Genomic DNA, 24969 nt, shown 5'->3' with positions numbered 1-24969 from the left:
CGTCAAAATCCATACCTACCTACCTATAGGTACTTAGGTTTATAGATATCACCATACTACTAGGTATTACCCATAGACATCTACCCCTCCTACATTGGTCATTTAGGTATGAACTGGACCATACTCACGATTTGGAGCACTTCTACTATCCATATACGTTACGTAAGTGCCTCGGAGTATCTTGCCGTATGTTTTTGCCGCAGGCGACAGAGTAGGCCGACATCTCCAACGCGGTTAGCCGAAAGTCGGAACGCGCTCAGTAGCCAAGGGCCCTGGATAAACTCTTTTGCATGCCTACCTACAATATTGAAGGGCATACATATAAGATTCATCACGTACCTAGTACTGTGTATGTACTTCGATGCTTGAAATTGCAAGTGTACATATTCACAAGGCAGATACTTCAATGTTACCTTCTTACATATACTTTGTACATGAGTCGGTTCAACGCCAATACCTCCAGGGCTCTTACCATGATGTCTACATATAAACTACATAATACATGATGTAGGTAAAATATAAGAGGTAAGTTCAGGTATGTTACCTAGGTACTCAGTATATATACCTACATATGTAGGTAAATACGACTTCGACATGTTCAAATTTGTGATAGTACTAATTTGAACCAACCTAGGCACATACCGACTCACTAACCGAACTCGTACCTAGACATTTTGGTGATGTATACATGTACGTATGGATCTTCGATGTTGTGCCTCAATTATGTAATTTTCTACCTACTAGGTATGTAATGTGTTCTCCATGGTCCTTTTAACATCAATGATGTGTGGAACCTGTCCTGCATACCACGTTATGTACCTACCTATATGTAGGTATGTATGTAAAATCCTGTTCTCCAATCAGTAATAGTGACAATGTCAGCTGAAAATACTTTAGTATATCAATCTTGCATACTACATATATGCAATATTAAATCCCGATGCCAGCTACCGATAGATCATGAGTAGTCAACATCGTCGTATTGCATCAATTACCCATTGACAGCCATATATTGTTATTGGATCAGTCACTTTTGCATTCTAACCATCGTTGCTAAATCGCTACCTAGTCCCTATCAACTGAAGAGCCCACCGTCACTCAAACACATCTTTGGACCATAACAGCGTCTTTCATTGGACGGAGTCTTGTCACCTCCGCATCTCACTCTGTGTCAGATATCACGAGAAGCCGACCTACGCTACTAATCACTGGGGCCCCCTGTCGGATGAAGAATTGGAGAGGGAATCGAGGGGATTGAGCGAATCGAGGAAACCAGGTCTCAGATGCTATAATTGAAAAGGGGAGACTCCCCGACCTTCATATAGCAACTCCATTCAAGGAGTTCACATTGCTCATCAATGCCATAATAACTCGCAACCAACATGTTGAACTTCGATCATTTCTCTTCAGTCTGGGCATTAACCATCGGGTGCGTTGCCATTGTGGCCTACTACCTCCGCAGCTATTACATCACCCATGGCCATCTTCGACATATCCCAGCGCCTTTCCCAGCCCAATTTACCAAGTTGTGGCTCTTTTACGCCACCAGGCGGGGGAAGCGTTATATTATTGTAGACCGTGCCCATAAGAAATTGGGCGCGGTTGTGCGGATCCAGCCGAACCACATCAGTATCGCCGATGACGAAGCTATCCAAATAATCTATGGTCATGGAAACGGGTTTCTCAAGTCTGACTTCTATGATGCTTTTGTGTCCATCAGGCGCGGTCTATTCAATACCCGTGACCGCACCGAACATACCCGTAAGAGGAAGCTGATCTCCAGTACCTTTGCGCCGAAGTCCATAGCCCAGTTTGAGCCTTACATTCACCAGAACTTGGATATGTTCGTTACTAGGTGGGATGAGCTGGTCGAAAACTCCAACGGCGGGGAAAAGACTGCACATGTGGATTGCCTGAAATGGTTCAACTACGTCGCCTTTGACACCATTGGGGATCTGGCATTCGGTGCCCCATTCGGCATGCTCAAAGCGGGAGCAGATATAGCCGAAGTACGTACGGCGGTCGATTCTCCTCCTATATACTCCCCCGCGGTCGAGATTCTCAATCGGCGTGGCGAAGTATCAGCTACCCTTGGGTGCTTTCCGGAGCTAAAGTCTTATGGCAAATGGCTCCCTGATCCATTCTTCAGTAAGGGCCTCCTGGCCGTGAAGAATCTAGCAGGTATCGCCATTGCGCGTGTTAAGGACCGTCTCGAGAACCCACCTGATATCAACCGTAGAGATCTTCTTGCCCTGTTGCAAGAAGGGCGAGACGATAAAGGTGAACCATTGGGTTTTGAGGAACTCACCGCCGAGGCGCTTACTCAGCTAATCGCTGGCTCCGACACGACATCCAACTCGTCCTGCGCGCTCCTATACCACGCTGCCCGCACTCCTGGTGTCCTGCAAAAAATGCAAGAGGAGCTGGACGCCGCGATCCCCGATGACAACGTCCGGGTGCCTGAGTACGAGGCGATCCGCAACCTGCCATACTTGCAGATGGTCATCAACGAGACGCTGCGCATCCACTGCACATCGGGCATCGGACTTCCGCGCATGATTCCACACGACGCCCCCAGCGGCGTGCATATTCGCGGCCATTACTTCCCCCCTGGAACCGTGCTCAGCGTGCCCACGTACTCCATCCACCACTCTACCGAGATCTGGGGCCCCGACGCCGACGAGTTCCGCCCTGAGAGATGGGAGAATGTCACGGCGCGCCAGCGCAACGCGTTTATCCCGTTCAGCACTGGGCCCAGGGCATGTGTGGGGCGGAATGTTGCGGAGATGGAGATGAAGATGATTGTCGCGACGTGGGCAAGACGGTATAGTGTTTTTCTCAGGCAGGAGGGGATGGAGACTCGCGAAGGGTTCTTGAGGAAGCCCCTTGCGCTGGAGATTGGGCTGAGGAGGAGGTCATAGGTATGGAGGGCACAGGAGCGAAGGGAGCGGGAGAGTGGGTGTGTCTACTTAGTAGTTTTGTTCAACCAACTATGGTTGTCAACGTGTCTCCTAGCGAATTTTCCAAGGGTCTATGGGTTTTATTATGGGTACAGCAGGTAGTTATCTGAGTAGGTACCTACATACAGTAGTAGGCTCGACGATAATATGTGACATGATCTTAGCAATGTCTCATCTCACATCACTTCTACTAATCTAGTCCTGAGGTTTCTCGGTAACGACTTCGTACTTCTTGCTCAACTGTACCGCACCCTCTACCCTTTTTACCCACGGCGGACGCTGCTCGACGTAAACTTCCATTGTGGGTGGGGTATCTAGAGGTGTTTGGTCATCCAACACGCCAGCACGCAGGCCTATCTTGTCGTGGTTTATCGCAGCACCGCCGGTTCGATATAAGGTCGTGCCACAAGTTTCACAGAAGTGGTTAGATATTTCCTACAGGGCCGTTGTAAGTTCATGAGCATAGACTATGGCATTTAAGTACCCAGGCAGGATTATATCGTAGTACGCACATTGCCATGGTCCGACACTTTGGTATATATCTTCGGCTGGCCCTGCGTCACTGAGAAGTTGACCTTCGGCACTTGGAAAACCTGCAGGTTTGCCATTTTACGGCAGTCGTGACAATAGCATACCGCCTTTCTAAGTCAGCTATCATTGCTCTGTGGTGGAGAGGGTATGCGAGTATCCTTACGCGGAATGCTGGTTCACCTTCATAGGCAACCTTGATCGCTCCACAGAGGCAGCTTCCGGTCGGCATAGTGAGTTTTATTCAACGTAAATGAAAATAGGTCTCGTCGTAGTAGCAGAATAGAGGTGGGCTGTAGCGTAAACGAGAAGAGCATCGCCTCTCAAACTTATAGCCCCTGATTATAAATCCGGGAGGAAGTATTTACCGCTTACCTGCAGTAGTTCTTACAAACCACACAACACCCCTACCAAGTGCCTCCCTTGGTAGATACTCAATTACTACGGTAGGTCGACCAGGTAAGTTATGCCCGGCCCCAGGCCTTACCGATAGCCCATGAGCACTGGGCACTCACCGGCTTTAGTAATGTTATTAGATATACCCATAGGTACCGAGATAACGATAGCGGTGACTACTTCCAAAGCGACAACACCTTCCTCTAACCCCCTCACTTGGTATACATAGTCGGGATCGCAAGATTCAACTTAGAGATAAGGTGCCAATAGAAGAGTTGAATAAGAAAAATCATCTGGAAGGAGTGGTCTATTATATTTATATCACCAACTTCTAGCTATACCTAGGTATATCATGACTACTGGGTACTACTATAGGTAGGTACCTACCAATCCACACTACTACACCAACCTAACTGCACCAGCAAGAGAAATACAGCAGATCCTTGTCGCACTTCACTCCAATATATGCGATGGATTATCCATTTCTACTCCCGAACTTTCATTCGAGTTGACGCTGAAGTTGACTTAGGCATTCAGCTAGTTCCGTCCTATTTCGAGATGAAGAAAAAATGTAAAAGTCAGGCCGGGCAATGGCAAATGTCGTAGACACCCCAAGACGATCTATATAGTTGGATATCGAGTAGCCTGGCTTCGCAGAGATCCCCAATTCAGCGAGGCGATTGGTTGACATGGGGTAATATGCCTCAACTTCATCATTGCCATCTGAGGATACTTCGTCAAGTAAGACGAGTTGGATCGAATGTTCGGATATAATCGACGTGTCTAGCTTAGCTTCTCGGATTGCTGCTTGTGCTTCTGCTAGTTTCTCTTTGTACTCCCCCCTGACTAAGACAATTAATGTCAAAATAGTCTCCGTCCGTCGGATCAACTCATCTGACAGCATGGGAGGCTGGCTCTTCGACTTGACATAAATCTGCGCCAAACGTCCCCCGCCACCATGCTCTGCGAGAAAGAAACCTCCTTTGACAGACTTATGACCTCTTGCTTCAGAAGTGATCATCGGGTTCTCAGAGCTCGGAATGAAGGGAATGTACTTGAGAAACCCTGACAGCTTGCGTAACAGCCAGAAGAAGATACTATCCCCTTGGTTACATAGTTCGCCATGCAAACTCGTAAGCGCCGCAGCATCTTTGACACCCTGGTAGCGCTCAGAAGCCCAAGATTCAAGAAGTACCTCACGGCGAGATGTACCACATTCAGGTAGGCGGCATGCTAAAGAGATTCGCCATGCCAACTGATGTGCATCACGAAGACCACACGCAATACCTTGGCCTCCAAATGGTGGGAATACATGAGCCGCGTCGCCGATCAAGACGATGCGGTCATCAAACCACTTATTGACGACTTTATGTGTAAATCGGTACGGACAGCATCGAAGGATTTCGATACAGTCGCGTGGATAGGTCACTTTGCCGTGTGGAAACATCTTGTCAGGGCTCTCTCCTTTACGTGTGACTTGCGGCGTGATGTGCTCCCACAGAAGCTTCTCAGAATCCATGGAATCATCCCAATCCTCCTGTGCAAACTCGTGGCGCCACATGCGTTCTTGGTGAGGGCCAAATCTTCCCGCTGCTGTGGGCTTTCCTGGTGGTGTACAAAAATGCCAGCCTTTGGGCCAGAAGAGGTCGTAAACAGCTTCGGGACTGAGCCCGAGTTCCCAAAGAGGGAAATCAGGGTGAGTCTCCGGTGTTGGAAGTCTGATCCTAAGGTTGGCGGCAACCCATGTTCCATCATACTTGTATGAGTCGTCGACTTGCCTGATTCCGGCTGATTGCTCCAGAAATTCTTTTCGTACTACGCCTCTCTTTCCATCGGCACCGACAACGAACGAGCCCACAAGGACCTGGGAAATTCCGTTCTCGTCCGTATAATTGATAATTGGGTCCTCGCCATCCTGCTGTTTCCCCACAACAGTACATCCGCATCGCAATTCGCAAAAGGGCGATTCGAGTATTTTCTGGCGCATGGCATGTTCTTGATTTAGGTTAGACTTGGGATGGTTTAACCTGGAGAGGAGTTTATCATCTCACCCAACCTTGGCTGAATATGAAGGATGGCGTTGGGGACGGTTTGCCAGAATACATCGTGTACGAACTCCGCCACATGGAAGGGCTCATTTACAAACGAAGTTTTGTGGAAGTTAATTTTAGATGGCTCTTGATTGATAATTTATCAGCACAGGTACTTGATTTTAAACTACTGCCATTTGCATCCAGGCTATGGAGGTTATAATGAGGTACTTACCATGGCCGATATCTGCCATTGAGTCGCCGAGACCGAGATTCCACAAGATGCGAACAGCGTCGTGCGCAAGATACACACCTCTAGGGTCCTTCGTTATCTCCAAGTCCTTCTCCAGTATAACGGACTATGAAATCAGTCAGTCGGTTGATTATGACGTCTTCAAGAAATTGCTGTCATACATGTATTTTGAACCGAGCCAACGAGAGTGCTATTGCTAAGCCCGACGGGCCAGCACCTACAATGATAACGTCTGTTTTCTCCATTTTGATACGTGAGACATCAAGTAGAAAGTAGGCTGAAAACGTGAGATTTTCATCAAGATGTGTGCTATATAAACTCGTCCGACAGCAATAAGTCGCCTACAGGGCCTCGGATGCTGTTCATATCCCAGCCACCTGAAAGTATCCGCCCAAACCACATCGAGACAAATATAACTTACAGACTTACCTATTGGTAAAGCAAACGACGCAGTCGTACTGTGGCTCTTCGTGTGCAGCACCAGGATTGCTCCGCGGAGAAACTTCCAGGCAACAGCATATTATAAACTGGGTACGTTGAAAAAGAACTGTATAGCCCAAATCTGGTAGGGTACGTTTTATAAGGATAAGTTTTCTCTTCAGAAATTGTACGACTTCATCATTTGTTCTTGTCCAAAGCATTATGGGAACGGAACATGCAGATGTGATTCAAAGCCACATACTAGGTACTGCCAAACGTCAGCATGGGACACTTCAGTAATGGCAAGTAACATGAACTGAGCACCTATGAATGTATTGGATATGACGCGGACATTCTGTCGACTTGCGGAAGGGCAAGGTACATTCAGTACACCAAGCTTTTCGAATAGCAAATGGTTTAAAAAGGCCTAGATTTCGTGTCAACTCGACTTGAGTTTGGGAGCTACCTTTTAGGAGACCAGCTGAATTGCGTAACACCCAGTAGGTACCCTACGCGTCAATCTGTGCCACGGCTACATTTACCTACATAGCAGGTAAGCATTGACTCTACTATAGATATCAGAATATCGTCTATTATCTTATGTATCTTATATCGAAGAGCTGAGAATAGTCGAGAATAGATTACAACTCTCACCAAGTCTTTCCACCCAGAGCGAAAGGGGGGATTGAAAAGAGTGAAAAGGGGTACTCCCTAGTAGCCTAGCCTGGAATGAAGCTCAGTGCACATTTTACATTTGGCACATGGCACATGGCAGTGCTCTTAGTGGGGAACGCCACACCAGACAACACCGTTCAGCCACAAAAGCCCACCCCAATCAATCACAGCAACGATAAAGCAAGCACTTGAGACTCAATGTTCAGGGCGGAAAGGGCGGGGATTCGGCAACTCCCAGGTATTGTATACCTACAAGAAAATGTACCGAAGCAATACAAGCAATCAATGCTACTTGTACATGTACAAGGTATATGGCAAGTAGCGGTGAGGATATACAATGCACTTCAATGTTTATGCTTATTTACCTACCTTTACCTACCTTATTCATCTATATCTCTAGTACCTACTTTCTAACCTACTACCAGCTAAGTACCGAGTACTGTCTCTTGGTCACTGGATGCAGATTCAGGTACATGCGTATAGCACCTTTATTCAGTACTGTGTACTACCTACCTATGCAAGTATGCATTATATGTACATATGTAACGTTGAAGCATCTCAACGAAAACAGAAACATTCTAACCTCAAATACTCTCTTTACTTATCTGATGCAAGATCATTACGTCCCCAGTCTCATCAATTAACCATATAATACGTATATCCAATCTGTGTTGCTTTTCTATCATTCGCTCAGTCAGCCAATAATCATGCCACCGACTAGTCGCGTCTGTGATCGGTGTATTAGGTACGTCATCTGCCTTGGTCCTGGTCTCTGCAGGTGAATCGTGACAATGACAAAGGTGCTAATGTATTACATAGGAAAAAAGTCAAGTGTGAAGCAACAAATTCAAACCATAAGATCCCATCAGTAAACTAATATCATTTATTTGTTGTAGGTGATTTGCAACGGCCACAATGCTCTCGCTGCTCCGAAGCTAGCTGCCCCTGTGAATATTCCAGGGAGAAGAGAAAGCCTGGTCCGTCGCGAGGTGCTCGGCCGAGGCATCGCCTCCCTATAGCGGCCAAGCCTAGTTTGAACGATTCACACGATGGCCAGGTAATCATCGACAACTTATTGGCCGAAGGGTCGTTGCAGTCGCATCCCTCCGATAAGCCGATCTCATTTGACGGGGCGTCTACCTCAAAGCAGTCCATGCTTAGTTTAGATGAACTGAACGCGGATTTCTCACAGTATCCAACGCTGACCATACCTACATCCGGATTTCCAGGGTATCACTTAGATCCTTCCCAAGAGAGAAATCTGTAAGTCTTGAGCGCATATCTGTCAATACTCTAGAATCATAAACTCTAACAGACTGGGTTAGTCTGCTGCAGTTTTTTGATGATGTACATCCTGCGATCCCCATGTTTCAACAGGGCAAGTTCCTCAAGTTGTACGATGATGGTGTAGCCACAAGCGATCTGGTCATAACCATGGCCACGATCACAGCTAAGGTACTAGGTCCTATAAATTTCTGGCGACAGGAAGATATAGATCTATGTATGAGCACACTACTCGCGTCGACTGCCTACGAGAGTGATTCAGCAAGTTCCCAGGTCAGTTTAGACCTTCTTAGGCAAGGATGTTTGCTGGCCTACTATGAGTTCCATCAGTTTCCCGGGCCGTCAGCTTGGATGAGGATCAGCCGTTTGACACGAAAGGCCTATGCGATGGGGCTCAACCAGATTGAGAATCCTGATCTGTGTTCTGCCTATGATGCCGAACTAGCAAGCGAAGATGAGATTGAAGACTGGAGATATGTATGGTGGTGTCTCTATTGTCTCGACTCCTACTCCAATATTTCATTGGGGGCCCCTTTTGTAGTTGACTTGGAGAGCATCAACACGGCGCTTGTCAGAAGATCGACAACGGATGATGGAGCTCCTGAGTCGCCGAAGCTATTCTTACCCGACGAAGTAGATCAGCTTTGGAGAACGGCTCAGGACGTTGTATTGAATCGCTTTACAAGGGAATTTAACATTCACATTGTCACCACTACCATTCTACGGCAGGCCGGGAATCTATTACGGCTGAGAATGATGAAGAAGCCAGTTAACCACAAGACCGAAGTCTTGAAGAGCAATCTTGCTTCGTTACGACTCGCTTTACCACCACGATATCTCAACCCTGTCCGCAATGTATTAATAGATGAATTGGGACTTCAGCACCATGCTCGCCTAACGAATATGATGCACCTACACATGACTCGTCTTCTCATAAACTTACCACACGACATCCAAGCTGACGAAGCTGAGTGGCTTGATTGCTGGCAACAGACCCTCGAGGCTTGCCAGGATATCGTCTCGGTGGTGGAGCAGTGGAACAACCAATATTCACCCCGTGTTGATCCTGCAATTTGCATAATTGCATTTGTGGCTCTCTGGATTACCAATTTGCATCGCAGATGTATCGTTGACGCGACATCGCCGTTATTACCTAGTCTGGCTCAGGCCGAGAACATTTTGTTGTTATTCTTGGAACAGTTCTCTATGATGTGGGCCCTTCCCAAGATGCTCATCCGTAAGATACCTATTGTCGCTTATGTCAAAGACTCTGCTAAACTATTTTCCCCAGATACATTCAAAACATCGCCAAGTAATGACCCGTTAACATACTTGGATGTAGACCGTATGGTGCGCCAGCTGAAAATGCCTCTTCATCCGAAAACATTCCACCAAGCATACGCAGTCAGTCTTGGCACTCCAGATCTATTTGGGGGGTTTGATATAGGGACTGGTTTCGTCAATTCATTGCCCTTCAGCATATAGTCATAATTATTCGTCCACTGGTTCACTAAATACTTGGGTCGAGAGATAATCGCACATAAAATTCAAACATATTGGCGTATTGTGTTTATTTACTCAACTGGGGGTTAGGATCGGACATCACGACGACTCAGAAGAGGATGGCGGAATTTCGAATGTATCTAAACAGCAATCTGGCGAACCAGGAGCCACAAATTATGGATGAAGGTCTGGATAATTTACATACCTATCTTCAGAGCTCTGCCACGATGAATTGAGTTATTCCTCTAACAGTATTTATGGTTAATTGCGATAAGTACTCGATGTGACATCTCAAGGCAGCATTGAGAGCATATCAGGGGCAGGCCTACATAGTACAAGGAGAGGATACTGGATGCATGCAACGTCGGGCGTTAACTGTTTCTAATCAATTGATACATCAATTACTGTACCTAACTATTATGACTAATCCACTTTAAAAAAGTCGAACAAATGTTGCGTCACATGCTTCGATATTGATACATCATAGTACCATGTAGTTAGGTACTGATATCCAGGGTAGGTACGCTAGTATAATAATTGCACAAATAACTCCAGCATTTTCACTTCTCCTCCCTCCAGGTTACAGGAGGTTACAGGAGGTTACTGGAGGTTACTAACCTTAGGTAGCTCCACCTTGCTCTACCTAGGCTAGTTGATATTTCTTCCTGAAAATCCAATCCAGAAGTGTCTTGCCTCCCTTGAAAATAAATATCGCCTTCTTACCTATACTATGTAGGGTATCACATCGTCACTAAACTACATTCAGACCGAAATGGCAATCACAGATGCTCCACTCCTTCACTTCGCTTCCTGGCCACCGTTTTAATGGTCGCATTTAACAGCCACATGCACCTTGCCTGTCTACTAACATCTTAGCTATACCAATCTTCACACCCATTAGAAATGTATACCACATTTGTTGGGACTTCTTCAGGCGCATCCGAGTCGAACGCGGCTACAGATGCTCCCCAAGCCGCCAAACCTCGACAGAAACGGAGTCAGGTAGCGAGGGCCTGTGACTGGTGTCGTATGCACCGCATCAAATGTGACAATAACCTCCCGTGTTCCAACTGTCGAAAGAGAAAAGGGCAATGCAACCAAGGCGTAATCGAAGTACGTACGCTTCCTCACGCATACCGAAAAATCGAACAGTTAGAAACCCGAATAAAAGAATTAGAGCAAGCGCTCCAGGAAGAGCGCAAGACACAGAAACCAGATATTGGACTCGACACTCCTCACACCACACCATCTAGCCTGGCCTCGTCTAGGTCTTCAAGGCCGGGAAGTTCAAGTGGCAATGGAAGTAACACGGACAAAAAGAGGTTGCGGGAAGGAATACACATCCGTACTGCACGTTCCCAGCAAGAGACCTGGTACGGTCCATCGTCATTATTCTACTTCATCAGGCGCGTAAACACATTCCTAAACGTATCCCTTCGACAAACTTATTCGATCAATCGTATGCTTCCCGTCACGTCGAATAAACTATTTGACGGACCAACACAATCTACCTCGAAAGAACAGGGCCATCGACCGACTCCTCCAACGGGAGGGGACCCAGCCACTACAGGCGATTATCTAACTCCAACACAAGAAGAGTATTTCATCAGTCTTTTCTGGCAATCTTTCCACACCTCACTTCCGGTCCTTGACGAGGTCGCATTCAAAGAGCATTATCAATCGCTATGGACTGCACCGGGCAGCGAGAGAAAGCCCTCCGCGCTTGTCGACATTGTCATCGCATTGAGCATGCAGCATGGCATGTCATTACAAGCGGGGTCTGGGCATGCGGGAAACAGTACAACATGTCCTAACATGGACAATATCGATGCCACCATCGCCGGCCGCTGGCACTACCAACGCTGTCAAAGGTTATTGACGAACGAGCTAGAAAGCCCTACCATCTTGACCCTACAATGCCACATCCTGTGCACTGTATACCTTTGCTGGGGTTCTTTCCAGAACATGTCTGACAGCACGTGTACGCTCGCTGTGCGAACGGCTTATATGCTTGGTCTTCATCTAGAACCGCCCGAGGAGATGCCACAGCGAGAAAGGGAAATGCGAAAGCGCTTGTGGTGGGCACTTTATATATCGGATAGTAAGATCAGTATGAAGCTAGGCCGTCCCTTCTTACTAGACCATTCCGATACCACATGTAGCCTCCCCGGAGACGACCGAGAAAATGCAGTGTTATCGGGTTCTGTCTTTGCCCCGCTCGGAGATGATGCTACCTGGTTGACCTTCAATCTTCAGACGATCAAACTTTTCTTGACGGTGCGAACGGCTTATACAGCGTTTTATAAGAAGCAGCTGGGTACGAATAGTGTATTCGATGACCAGCCCTCAGATGACGGCTCTAATATAATCGAGTCTCATGCAGAGTACCTGGGCTCTTTCGCTGGCAAGCTAGATCATTGGATAAAGGGCGTACCGGATGCTCTCAAAACAAAACGCTGCGATCACAGTGTTCCGTTTTCCACCGACTTTTCTTCACTCGACATCGAACAATTCGCACCACTATGGCTACAGCGACAACGTTTACTATTAGAGCTTATGTATCATAATTTATGCATAAATCTGTTCCGCCCCTTTATCCGTTTCGCCCCGACATCAACGGCACCTACTCCCCTAGCAGATAAGACAGCTGCAAAATGCGCCGCCCACGCCATCGCGCTAACGCGCATGATGCACCAAGTACTCACGTCGACATCCATTCTCATTGGTTGGCATGAAGCATTTCAGTGGCAGTGGAACGCAACCATGTCGCTTATTGGATTTGTCATCGCCTATCCGCAACACCCCTCAGCACCTAAGGCAAGGGATTCCATTGATCTCTCCGTCACCGTCTTTGATGTTTTCGGCAGGAGTCTCACCACTGCGGCCAGTGCGGCCGCTATTGCGCGTGACCTTGGTGCTAAAGCCGACATGCTAACCAAGCAGTCACCAGGCAAGCCAGACTCACCACAGGGTGTAGAGGGTGTGCCACAAGCTGCAAGTACTTGGGGGGCTTCAGATGACGAGACTGTTACTAATAGCAGTGGCACTGCACCACGAACACCAGCAGACACTTGGGGTTTTGGTGATGAGACCATCATGCCAATGCAGGGAATGTTTGCAGACCCGATGGATATGGCGTTTTCTGTTGACACGCAAGATTTCGGCCTGTTAATGTGGCCGAATATGAATATGAACATGAACAATGATTTCGCAAACCAATGGACATTTCCGCAGCAGCCACTATGACTCGACAAGATTCTAGGGTAAGCATTTAAAATCTGATTTAATCGTTTCTTGGGAGGACTTTCTTTTATTTCTTTTTTGGGTATTGGCGATATGCATGCAGATTTCGTGGTGTTCTGGGGAATTTTAGGCGTAAGATAGGAAAACTGATATGGCGGTCGGTTTTGTTTGCTTTCAATGTTGCTTGTATAACTAGACTCTCAACAAAATTGCCCTATGGGCCTTCAGAGCAAAGACAGCTCTGGAGTTCAGGGCGGGGGATCAAAATACCGGTTGACAATATTAACTTGGGTATACGTCTAGAACACATTGATATTTTTGATACATTCATACCAATTGAGAATCTCATCTACATCTATGTACCTACATACCTACGTATTAGCTTAGGCATTACGAATTAGCATCGCCCATAGGTATCTATCAAACTCTAGAGTCTGGAGTGATTGAATGCATAGTGCCTATGTACCTAGTAGTAGTAGACAATTGTCGCATTTATGCAAAAGGAGAAACCGGAGTGTGCAGTTAGGTGCCGTATCCCCCACAGAGATCCCGTTGGTTGCTTACGCTTAGTAAACGAGCGAGACTCCGAGTCAGTATCCCCGGATCCAACCAATCCCCGCCGGCGAGATCTAGATATGTGCCTGTCTGATTACAATTGCAACGATGGCAAAATAGCCGGAGGCAAGCCCGATAATATTCCGTGCCACTCACATGCCTCCAGATTTGAAATATAAAACTATCAAAGTAGCACATTGCGTCACTCGATGCCGGACTCTACTCGTGGATTGCTTCGATATGGCCATATGAGGCTTTGGAGCAAAAGGAGTTCAAGGTTTGATTAGTGAGACAGGACTGTGATGAGATATTGGCTTCAATGGGCATGCTTTGCATGAATACCTACTGGAGGATCGTGTCGAGTATATAAAGATGTAGATATAACTTTGAAAGATGTTAGTTGGAATGTGAGATCGGATCCAGCATCAACACATAAGTTCATATGTACAACGAATACGAAAGTCTTAAAAATTGAAATTATTTCACTACCTACAATTCCTACCTTGCGATTACTTAGAACCCCCTAAACAACGATCTGATGGCTTCCTTTACAGTCTTCAAGGGATCGAAGGGCGGCATGGTGGTGGAGAGCTCTTCTCCCAGACCAGATCAGTTGAGGGGTGATAAAGTATTGGTAAGAATCACGGCGTCGGGATTGTGTGGTACCGGTAAGTACTCCGTCCATACCTAGTACCTATATGTCATTACTATCTCGAAAACCTTCAGTGGCTAACCAGTTTCAAAATAGATCTTCACTATGTTAGTAGGAACCTCACTTACAAACCCCCCTCCAGATTTATGTAGCTGACACAAAGCGATAGCTGGACCAAGACATGGTCCTTGGCCACGAAGGAGTTGGCATCGTCGAGGCCGTCGGCCCGGACTCCAAGTTCCTGAAGAAAGGCGACCGCGTCGGCTTTGGGTACGAGCATGATAGCTGTGGTAACTGCCACCAATGTCTCACAGGCAACGAGACGTATTGCTTAAACCGCGCCATCTACGGCTCTCCCAACGTCGACCAGGGCAGCTTTGCCTCCCACGCCATCATGCGCGAATCTTTCTTGCACCAGATCCCGGAGGGCATGAGCGACGTCGACGCGGCCCCTTTGCAATGCGCGGGGGCTACCGTATTTTCCGTTCTACGGGCTCCGGAGGGCGGGCCTACTGAAACGATTGGTGGTTAGTCTCCTACCTACCTACCTACCTACCTATCTACATGTTATATGCTGCTTGTTAACGCCGTATGCCACAGTCATGGGACTAGGCGGCCTCGGCCACCTAGCAATCCAATTTGCCGCCAAGATGGGGAACCGCGTCATCGTCCTGTCGAGCTCCGACAGCAAGCGTGACGAGGCCCTGAAGCTCGGCGCGCACGAGTTCGTAGCGACCCGGGGGCAAAAGACGCTGCGCGTTTCGTCGCCGATCAACCGGCTCCTCGTGACGACGTCCGCGCAGCCGGACTGGGAGCAGATCCTGCCGATCATGGCTCCCAGGTCCGTCATCGCGCCGCTCTCCGTCGCCGAGGGCAACTTCGAGATCCCGTACATGCCCCTCGTGCTCCAGGGCATCGCCGTGCGCGGGTCCCTCGTCGCGCCGAGGAACCTGCATCGCGAGATGCTCGCGTTCGCGGCGCTGCACGGCATCAGGCCTGTGACGGAGGTTTTCCCGCTGACGGAGGAGGGGATTAGGGAGGCGGTTGGGAGGTTGAGGCGTGGGGAGGTGCATCTTAGGGCGGTGCTTACGGCGGTGTAACTGTAAATTGAGGCTTGACGAGAGGTGTTTACATGTAGGGCCACTAGGGGCAAAAGGGGGGTTCGCGTTGATATGGGTGGTGATCATAGACCTAGGTATTAGATTGTTCGAGGTTGTCATTCTCTTATAGGAGCAGGGGTGACTCTTGGATGCTTAAAATTATTCGCATCCCGGATTATTTGACAAGTATGCCACAAATAAGCCGCTGCCGTCCAGGTAGTTATTACGATGAGTAAGTTTACGATCAATCAAAGATCAGTTAGTTTCCAAGATGACCTATAGGTATCTATGTACCTAGGTTAGGTAGATTAAGTTTAAGAATTATGCACATGGCCCCACACGTACCTACCCTGTTAGCATTCAACCATGGTGGGATTTGATGGTAAAAGAGCTTGATTAATATGCCAGCCAATCAAATCGTAGCTCGAGCCACAGCGGGAGCATGAGAGGAGGTACGATCAAGTGGGTAATTGGATAACTACCCTCAGTGCTCTTACTATGTGCCTAGGGTACATAATAGAAACCTCATTTTTCTAGCTTTTTTCCTACATACATGTATGTACCTCCCCTCTTGTGTAGGTTAGGTAAGTACCAGTGACTATGTAACATCGTGAAACCCTGATGCGGTTGAATGCGATGGATACATCAACTATTTACCTGCCCCTAGGGTAGGTAGGGTAGTAAATGCTAACCCAGGTATCTCCCCGCACCAAGGTTTAAACTTCAATCTTCCGTATACCGGAAACAGCATTAGGTACATATACTTCAAGTTGTCAGGTAGAGTCGAGTTCATTACCCTAACTCATCAACATCCAAGTTCACCGAGTTGTGCCTGGTAGATAGTACATACATAACAGTAACTTGCGTTCTACCAGACAATCATGCGCATCTGTCAATTTCGGACTAAATTGCATACCGTTTGAAAATGGCTCTCATAAGACACAACTTAAACGATGGATGGTCCGTTCGGCCAGCCGATAGCACATCAGTCGATGACTGGCTACCCGTCCACAACGTTCCAACTCAAGTCCATCTTGATCTCCTCGCGAACAAGAAGTAAAGAAAAGGCCCCCTTTCTTTCTAGACAACCCTCAGCTACATCAGAGCTTAACTTAAGGTGAAGTCAAGGGCTTACTTTCCAGCAGGATCCCAGACCCATTCGTTGATCTCAACGAGCTGGCTGTGCAATGGATTGCCGAGAAAGACTGGACGTACAGGGTCCATTTCAAGAAGCCCGTTGGATTCACAGCAAGCCCATCGAGTATTACCGACATCGTGTTCGAGGGCCTAGATACCTTTACAACTATTCTCCTCAATGGGAAAGAAATCCTCAAATCGGATAATATGTTCTTATCACATCGAAAAGACATTTCAAATTTGCTTCAAGAGGATAACTTACTCGAAATCATCTTTCAATCAGCCTTGCTGCGCGGTAGGGAGCTGGTGAAAGAGCACAGCAATGAGCATACGTTTTACGTACGTCAAACAGAAGTCGGCAGAGTTCCAGTGAGGAAAGCCCAATACAATTGGGGTTGGGATTGGGGTCCTATTCTGATGACGGCCGGACCATGGCGACCTGTCTACCTCGAGCAGTATGTTTCCAGAATTGATGATATATGGATTCAATACGAAATCAGTGAGGACTTGAAGACGTGTTCAGGCCGTATCTACGCTCAAGTCGCCGGTACAACATCTACGCCGGTCAGCATATCACTCTCATTAAGGGGCAAGGTGATTTGGGAGAAAGAATATCTTGTCAACTCTGACGGATTAGGGATAGGAGAATTCCAGGTGGATTATCCAGAATTGTGGTATCCATTCGGGCACGGGCTTCAATCCCGCTACGAACTGAACGCAACCCTCAAGCCAGGTGACCGTAAAACTAAGCTCATCGGGTTTAGACGCAGTGAATTAATTCAAGAGAAGGATGGGTTTGGAAAGTCCTTCTACTTCCGAATCAATGGATACGACATTTTCTCTGGCGGCTCCTGCTGGATTCCAGCTGACAGTTTTCTATCTCAAATTTCCCCTGAAAGATACCGTGATTGGATCCGCCTTTTAGTTGAGGGGAACCAGACTATGATTAGAGTCTGGGGTGGTTGGTTGCCAATACAACTACAATCGGAATATACAAGTGCGTACTAATAATACTATAGGTGGAATTTATGAAGATGATGCCTTTTTCGACGCCTGCGATGAATTTGGGGTCCTCGTGTGGCACGACTTTCAATTTGCATGTGCCAGCTACCCAACGTATCACTCGTACCTGGAATCTGTCGAACAAGAAGCAAGACAGAATGTGCGGCGATTGAGATCTCACCCTTGTATGGTCATATGGGCAGGGAATAATGAGGACTATCAAGTTCAAGAGCGCTATCATCTTCATTATGACTATGCAGGGGACAAAGATCCCCAATCGTGGTTGAAGTCGAGTTTTCCCGCGAGATATCTGTACGAGTACTTGCTGCCGAAAATCGTCAAGGAAGAGGATCCCTTAGTAGCATACCATCCAAGCAGCCCATGGGGAGATGGGAAGCCCACTACGGACAAGACAGTTGGAGATATCCATCAGTGGAATAGTAAGTCGCAGAATATTTTGCCGTTCACTCTCCCTCCCTTCCTCCGTCTCTCTCTCTAATATTAGAAAGTATGGCATGGTGCGATGAACAGATACCAAGAAACCCATGAATTATCTGGTAGGTTTATTAGCGAGTTCGGTATGGAGGCATACCCCCATCTCGAAACAATACGTGGAATGATCAAAGACCCGCAGCAACGGTATCCAGGTTCGATGATGATGGATTTTCGCAATAAGGCCATCGACCATGAACGCCGGATGATTACCTATGTCGCAGAAAACTTCCAAGTGAAGTATGACCTCTCATCATACACACATCTTACGCAAATTGTACAAGCCGAGACCATGCACTTTGCCTACAAGACATGGCGCCGTGAATGGGGTAAGCCAGGGGCACGAAAATGTGGAGGCGTATTAGTGTGGCAGTTGAATGACTGTTGGCCGACAATGAGTTGGGCCGTGGTCGATTACTACCTCGTCAAGAAACCGGCGTTTTATGCCATGGCGAGAGCTTTGAGGCCTCTAGACGTGGGAATATCACGAACCTACCATGAGTGGACGGCGGGACATGCTGATCCTACTATCCCCGCTCGTGATACGAAATTCGACCTTTGGGTGGTGAGTAGCCGACTAAAACCCGTCCAAGTCGACATAACCGTGCGGTTCATCTCGATTCGCACAGGCCAGGACGTGCGATCTTCTCTGAAGCTCGATAAAACGACTGCGCAGGCAAATAGCACAACGGAAGTCTTTCAGAACCATGCTGTCGAGGTAGCAGCTACGGACCAGCAGTCTATTGATACATCGCAGCCTTTCGATTTAGGGAAATACGACCCCTATGTGATCTATGCTGTTATGAAAACAGAAGACCAAGTCATTTCAACCGATATTGCTTGGCCACAACCGTTGAAGTACTTAGATTTCTCAGACCGGGGCGTAGAGTTGAGAGCGCTATCCGATAGCTCCGTCGTTGTATCTGCAGCTCGTCCTGTAAAAGGATTTGTTTTCGAAGAGACTCGGGGGGCGAAGTTCAGCGACAATGGCTTTGATCTTGTCCCGGGCGAAGAGAAGGTTGTTGAAGTGACGGGAACTAAGTTGGACTCCCTACGCTACACTTATATCGGAGCGTCGGAGGGGTCTATGAAAGTATTTGGCGAAAGGGGGCTTACGCTGACATGATTACTAATAGACTATCTACCTACCTACATATGGGTAGGTAGGTATCTAGTGGTTGAGGATTGATTAACTATACCCAAAGGTAAATACTATGCCAACGGTTGTTATACGAACGCTTTGAGATGTCACGATGAAATAGGAAGTATTGTCCTAGAATAAATAGGTAGGTATCTACCTAGGTATTCACTCGTTACGGAGGCGTGTGCACACGTGCCTAGTAGTACAAGCATTGAAGTATTTAGGCGCGGTGCCATACCAGTGTACAAGGGGCGATCATTGCAAATTTGAAGTCCAGACCTACGTACAGGTTGGTAACGGTTTCATTATATACATATGTGGGCATCGTACGTCTCAGTAGGCTATGAAGTCGTGTTCCCTCCCCTATATACCTCCCTACACTATCTTTTGGGAATTGCTAACGCCACAAATACGAGAAGTGTTCATATGACATTACCGCGTCATCGATGCCATTGCATTCCCTAGTCGATTAGGACACGAGGGAGGGACTTGATACCTATGCAGCCTTTGCAATGGTGGCTCAAGTCGGGCCTTTGCGAAATAACCAGACACGGCGCCTCATTCTTCGCAAGATCGTCTTCACACGTGACAGGCCGGAGGCTCTGCTAGTTTTATCCTTTACAAGAGAGAGTCCGGGCTCGTGAGTTCGGCGCCACCATGCACAGTCCCGGGAAGCCTGTGACAAATTCCGATGGAGTTGTCGCTCGAGTAGCTATGCGGAGAGTGTTGTGCATCGTAACCCATTGACCTTAGTCTCGACATAGAATCTAGATTTGGGCGCTAATTCCACAAGAACAAGGTGGTATTTTGCAGGCTGATGATGCGATAGACATAGCGATCTGGGATACCGACATATATTTTACGCCAGTGGTGAGTGAAACCTAGGAAGTATTCAAGGTAATATCCAATCTCTATTGCCGCATGTCGCGTCCATGCGTTCAGTATACTCCTCCATTCGTTCGATAATCCAGCCCGATTTTATTCGTTCGCCGGTGGTCTCAGACACCTGGTGTCCAAGCATAACCCCCTTGGATGTCTTGCAAGACTGTTGCGAGAAAGAGAACTGCATACAGTCGGGTTGGCGCCCACAGTTCTTACGACAAGCCTCGAAAGAATCGACCCCAGGCTGCTCCATGTCGGATAGGTTATCCCAATCAGTAGCCTCAGATGATATACGGGGTAGGTCATAGAACCTGAACACATCTCGATGGCGCATGCGGAAAGCATTCTGGTGAGGGTTATTTTCCGTCAGCAAGGGCTCTCCTGAATATTATGAATGTGAACGAACTTACCTCTTGGTTCCAGATCGCTTCGAACTCAGCAAATTTGCTATATTCAGCGGGTGGAAGGTGGTGATAACTTGCGGCAAAGAAACACCAGGGTTGCTTGTCTGCGCCTCCAAACGTGGTGTTGAAATCAATATCAGCGGGCTGGTCGCCCACGAGCGTGGGGAAGGACCACAGGAGGTTTATGCCTGAATCCCTCAAGGCCTTTCCCAAAATGCAGTCACCGGCCCAATGACTAGCCGTATAGTCGTCGTACATCTTCACATTAGCTTTACGCTGTTCGACAAGCGTCTGCAAGGCTGGTTTGGAGAGAATGAATCCTGCGCCGCCATAGGCGAAGATGATATCACCTATCTGCATCTGCATGCCCAGGTAGTAAGGTTTGGATGGATCGAAGTAGGACAGCCATTCCAAGAGCGTTTGCCACAGTATATAGGTATCCGACTCGATGAAGAGATACCACTTCGCCTCAGGCCGCTGGCGGAGAGCCTTCTCGGCCAGAGGCAGGAACTTCCACTTGTCCAATTTCCAAAAGGGGCTATCTCGGCCACCATCCGTGTTCTTGGCAGCTGCCCATTGTGCCAATTCCTCGGGTGTGAAGGCGTCTCTGCCTCCTTCCTGTAATCGGCGATAATATTCGAAATCGGGGTGTGTGGCCACCAGCTCGGGGTCGAGTTCGTCTAAGGTATTGTAGACATGATGTCCGTCAATTTCTTCTTCATAGTCAGAGTAGAGACCATAGTGGGGAACGCAGCGCAAAGTGGTCGTGAAGTGAACTGGCAGCTTCCTGGGAGCCTCAGTGGAACCTGTCCGAAGGATGACGAACACGTCGTCGAGCCCTTTCAGTGAATCACATGAGGATTGAGTATGGCCGCTCAGATAGTCCCGGCTAGCTGGGACCGAGTGGCGGAAGTAGAGATACTGCTGAAGAAGGAAGAATACTAAGACCACAGCAAGCACTCGAGTTATGGAGCGCGAGAATAGTGATGGCAGAGCAGAAAACATGGTACACGAATCGACTCGGTGGTTGTACAGGGAGAAAGAAGGGGGTACTATGCAGCCAACGACAGGAAATTAAACGAGTGCGGGTCAAAGTCGAAAACATGCAAATGCAAGCAGGCGTTTCGAACAGCCGCGCGCGCGTGTTAGAACAAAGAAAGGAAGAATATTGAAGCGCCTTGCTTCATGAGACTAAAGGTAGGTATGTAGCCGCACTAAAGCTCAAATATTAAGTAACCAAAAGGAAAAAAAAAGAATTGAAAAAAAAAAAAAAAAAAAAAAGAGCACATCCATTTGAGAAGCACTGCCCACAATGCACAATGTACCACATGTTGGACAGATTAGGTAGCTGGGGTAGGGGTTAGCCTAAGGTGAAGAATGGGCGAATGAGCCCCTCTATGGAATCCATAAATAGTATTAGGTATATTGTATATTCAGGGGTCAAAAAGTTGGAACTTTGGGGTACAATTGGATACAATACAAAACCTGCATGCCTACATATGTATACTACGCATAGACGCGTGTAGATTATATCAAGTATTAGTAATTACATATGTAGGTAGAGTAGGTATTAGGTATGCATCGCCACCTTGAAGGCCTTAGTTATATAGGTAGGTAGTTAGCATAGGACTTGGTTCGATTGGATGCTGAGATCCAACATATGCATGGTTCGAAACGAGTTTGAGTATCATTGAAGAGACATCAATTTGAATGATCAGAGATAATGTACATAATTAGGTTGTTAAGATCTGTCGATGTTTAATTAATAATTAATAATTAACTATGGTGTCGTTTCTAAATACCAAATCCATGTACCTGACTCAAAAGTTGTATGTACTACCATTAACTAAAGGTACCTGCTAGTTTTGTCTCCAAACAGCCCTAGTAACACATAACCCACACTTACCCACAAGGCACAAGGGTATTGGCATATCATTCGCCTTACAAGATACGACTATTTATACTACTACTCTGTTGGTAAGAGATAGTTATGTAGATTAAATATCCATGGATGTGGATTAAACAGGGGCTAAATACATGAAGGTACATACATAATACAGTGGGCACGCTACATTACTTATCGTAGATGCTACGATGTGCTCCTTCAATCATTGAGGTTGGTCTTACATATATAAAACCTATAGTCCTATAGTGACATATATATAGGTAAAATGGAAATTCAACATACAATTGATGCTCGAAACATAGAAGGGCGAAATCATATTCTCCTGTTCACATATACTATTAAATAGTGTAAGCACTTGGCTAGGTAGACAGTTACTGCATTTAGGTAAGTAAACAAACCTCCATACTATGCCGTATGCTATTTGGCTGCTGCCTTAGACCAATCGAAGGAGGGTGCTCCTTTTGTTGCAGCCTGCTTAGCCCCGACAACCCCTAGGTTAGGTTAGTTGTAGTCTTGTAGACACATGGATCCCTGATAATAATAATATTGACAGACCGTCCATAGTGCTACTGTGTATGCCTTTCATCGGTACGATTACTGAATTACTAAGTAAACCGAGGTAGTTAAATCCTCACCAAATATAACTTTGGGCGGGAAATCTCCAAAGTCTCCAAGGCTCTTCAAGATTCCAATGGGGTGATTGCCCGCCAGCAACGTACAAGTACTTCATACGATACCAACACAATATCACCTACCAGCCCTACTGGGCTGGGCAGGTAGGGTATTTTAGGAATAATTAGCTACTAATTCCCGCCAGATGATGTAGGATTTAGTTGCATGGGAGGGTCTTCACACTTGGCCATGAGATAATATCTCAAACGAACCTATCACAAGGTAAGATTGAGCACATCAAGCGCTAGCACGTCCCAATTCAACCCACCCATGAGTGCGGCTGGAACCTTGGAAGTCTGTAAATTACTAGGTAGCATGACGACTGACGAGAGGATCTTGGGGCCGGGAACTTTTACCAACTCTGTTCCATTTACATAGCACAATAACTACATAGTGTGGTACCTGCCAGCCTATCCACCTATTCACTGCACCCGAACCCTTCAGGTTTTTTTTTTCGTCAGTTTTCGTTTGTTGACCATCATTATTATCCGCTTGTGTCGCGGTCGATTTATACAGTATACCTACCTAGTATATATAGTCATAATCATTCCATTTCCTCTCGATATTGGCCTGTTCGTTCGCCTGTTACTCCGATAGCGATGTGGTCTCGGCCGTTGGCTACCCTCATCTTTTTGAGCTCAGTTGCTTTCGGTCAAGATCTTCCAGGACCAGGGGAGCCCGCTCTAACGTATGCCGATGGCTCCTTCACCGAACCGAGAGGGTCGCAGTCGACATACAGAGTCGGGTCGACGATGAACGTTAGCTGGGATACGACTTACGATACCTCGAACCTTTGGTTAATCATCGGATGGAGCTTTAATTCGCCCATCCAGCTTGCATGTGAGTCAAGTTGGTTGTACAACAACGCTCTATTATAGGTCTCGGAAGAGAGACAATCGCTAAACGGAAACTCAACAGCCAACCTGGGACAGACCTGGTATGAATGGGAGGTAGCCACCGACTCGACTAACTCGTCGGAAATATACGGTTTCCGAGTAGTCAACGCAACGGGCTCGACAGATTCGCAGAAGAGTGGTGGCTTTTTAAGCGCGGCCTTTTTAATAGATGGTTTAGCCGTCACCTCCTCATCCACAGCCACCGCAAGCGCAACCCGTATATCAACATCTGCTTCAGCCCCCGTAGCGACGACTGGTTAGTACAAACGGTCTAATCACTAGGTAACCACGGTGGCTGATTCAACTAACGTGCATCTTAGACGCGGCAACGACTACTTCCGCAGGCGCGTCTGTGACTAGCGAAAGCGGAACGTCGCAGTCAGGTCTGACGCAAAGTGGAAAAATTGGTCTCGGCGTAGGAGTCGGCGTCGGTGCCGTGGGCATCGCAGCCCTAGTCGCGGGCGTGATACTGTACCGGCGATCGCAGAACAGCAAAACGCAGGCGGGCGATAACATGGAGCCGTACTCGCAAACACCGCAAACATTCCCCTCCACGCCACAGACCTATGTTGGCTCTCCTGCCCCCCAACCATATGAGTATTATAAACCGATGGGGCCGTCGGAAATGGAGGCGACCGGGAGAGGCGCAGAGTTAGATGCAGGACAGGGGCACGGATTCACGTCGGAAGTGTACTCGGAGGGTGGGCGGCCAAGACCGAACCAGCATGCTGCGGAGCTTCAGGGATGATGGAAGGGCTTCGAGCTCAGATTACCAAGCGCAATGAATATCCAGGATATGATTTAAGCATTTGAAGATACGATATACCCGAATTTTATA

General features: G+C 47.4%; 10 protein-coding genes across 10 annotated transcripts; 7 read left to right on the top strand and 3 right to left on the bottom strand.

Moving 5' to 3' along the window:
* The first annotated feature begins 1023 nt into the window (after positions 1–1023).
* GGS25DRAFT_156203 (putative benzoate 4-monooxygenase cytochrome P450) lies at positions 1024–3398 on the top strand. The gene has a single exon (XM_049256460.1). The coding sequence runs from the start codon at positions 1383–1385 to the stop codon at positions 2919–2921; it is 1539 nt and encodes a 512-aa protein (XP_049118414.1). The 5' UTR covers positions 1024–1382; the 3' UTR covers positions 2922–3398.
* On the bottom strand, positions 3039–4157 carry GGS25DRAFT_156053 (Mss4-like protein). The gene is made up of 3 exons (XM_049256458.1): positions 3655–4157; positions 3473–3598; positions 3039–3395 (listed from the first exon to the last, which is right to left on the bottom strand). The coding sequence occupies exons 1-3, from the start codon at positions 3718–3720 to the stop codon at positions 3156–3158; spliced, it is 432 nt and encodes a 143-aa protein (XP_049118413.1). The 5' UTR covers positions 3721–4157; the 3' UTR covers positions 3039–3155.
* Position 4158: 1 nt separating this feature from the next.
* On the bottom strand, positions 4159–6630 carry GGS25DRAFT_156052 (monooxygenase-like protein). The gene is made up of 4 exons (XM_049256457.1): positions 6329–6630; positions 6150–6273; positions 5936–6061; positions 4159–5879 (listed from the first exon to the last, which is right to left on the bottom strand). Exons 1-4 carry the CDS (start codon positions 6410–6412, stop codon positions 4384–4386), a joined length of 1830 nt encoding a protein of 609 aa, XP_049118412.1. The 5' UTR covers positions 6413–6630; the 3' UTR covers positions 4159–4383.
* An 876-nt stretch (positions 6631–7506) lies between these two features.
* On the top strand, positions 7507–8198 carry GGS25DRAFT_156036 (uncharacterized protein). The gene is made up of 2 exons (XM_049256456.1): positions 7507–8007; positions 8082–8198. The coding sequence occupies exon 1, from the start codon at positions 7574–7576 to the stop codon at positions 7904–7906; it is 333 nt and encodes a 110-aa protein (XP_049118411.1). The 5' UTR covers positions 7507–7573; the 3' UTR covers positions 7907–8007; positions 8082–8198.
* On the top strand, positions 7507–10479 carry GGS25DRAFT_479111 (uncharacterized protein). The gene is made up of 5 exons (XM_049259999.1): positions 7507–8007; positions 8082–8095; positions 8159–8525; positions 8588–9783; positions 9838–10479. Exons 1-5 carry the CDS (start codon positions 7970–7972, stop codon positions 10029–10031), a joined length of 1809 nt encoding a protein of 602 aa, XP_049118410.1. The 5' UTR covers positions 7507–7969; the 3' UTR covers positions 10032–10479.
* A 122-nt stretch (positions 10480–10601) lies between these two features.
* GGS25DRAFT_479106 (fungal-specific transcription factor domain-containing protein) lies at positions 10602–13717 on the top strand. The gene has a single exon (XM_049259998.1). The coding sequence runs from the start codon at positions 10953–10955 to the stop codon at positions 13293–13295; it is 2343 nt and encodes a 780-aa protein (XP_049118409.1). The 5' UTR covers positions 10602–10952; the 3' UTR covers positions 13296–13717.
* Positions 13718–14385: 668 nt separating this feature from the next.
* On the top strand, positions 14386–15599 carry GGS25DRAFT_518935 (GroES-like protein; the record flags this gene model as incomplete). The annotated part of the gene is made up of 4 exons (XM_049263620.1): positions 14386–14515; positions 14596–14606; positions 14669–15026; positions 15100–15599. The coding sequence occupies 4 exons, from the start codon at positions 14386–14388 to the stop codon at positions 15597–15599; spliced, it is 999 nt and encodes a 332-aa protein (XP_049118408.1).
* Positions 15600–16419: 820 nt separating this feature from the next.
* On the top strand, positions 16420–19417 carry GGS25DRAFT_155956 (glycoside hydrolase family 2 protein). The gene is made up of 4 exons (XM_049256455.1): positions 16420–16655; positions 16745–17697; positions 17756–18178; positions 18248–19417. Exons 1-4 carry the CDS (start codon positions 16525–16527, stop codon positions 19354–19356), a joined length of 2616 nt encoding a protein of 871 aa, XP_049118407.1. The 5' UTR covers positions 16420–16524; the 3' UTR covers positions 19357–19417.
* Positions 19418–19809: 392 nt separating this feature from the next.
* On the bottom strand, positions 19810–22190 carry GGS25DRAFT_155900 (glycosyltransferase family 31 protein). Its single transcript, XM_049256454.1, has 2 exons — positions 20664–22190; positions 19810–20599 (listed from the first exon to the last, which is right to left on the bottom strand). Exons 1-2 carry the CDS (start codon positions 21660–21662, stop codon positions 20264–20266), a joined length of 1335 nt encoding a protein of 444 aa, XP_049118406.1. The 5' UTR covers positions 21663–22190; the 3' UTR covers positions 19810–20263.
* Positions 22191–23834: 1644 nt separating this feature from the next.
* On the top strand, positions 23835–24879 carry GGS25DRAFT_518932 (uncharacterized protein; the record flags this gene model as incomplete). The annotated part of the gene is made up of 3 exons (XM_049263619.1): positions 23835–24075; positions 24154–24387; positions 24452–24879. The coding sequence occupies 3 exons, from the start codon at positions 23835–23837 to the stop codon at positions 24877–24879; spliced, it is 903 nt and encodes a 300-aa protein (XP_049118405.1).
* Positions 24880–24969: the final 90 nt, after the last annotated feature.

Source organism: Hypoxylon fragiforme, assembly GCF_022984875.1.
Source record: "Hypoxylon fragiforme strain CBS 206.31 chromosome Unknown GGS25scaffold_3, whole genome shotgun sequence".
In the NCBI taxonomy this organism is placed as follows: domain Eukaryota; kingdom Fungi; phylum Ascomycota; class Sordariomycetes; order Xylariales; family Hypoxylaceae; genus Hypoxylon; species Hypoxylon fragiforme.
This window is presented reverse-complemented; position numbering and strand designations above follow the sequence as displayed.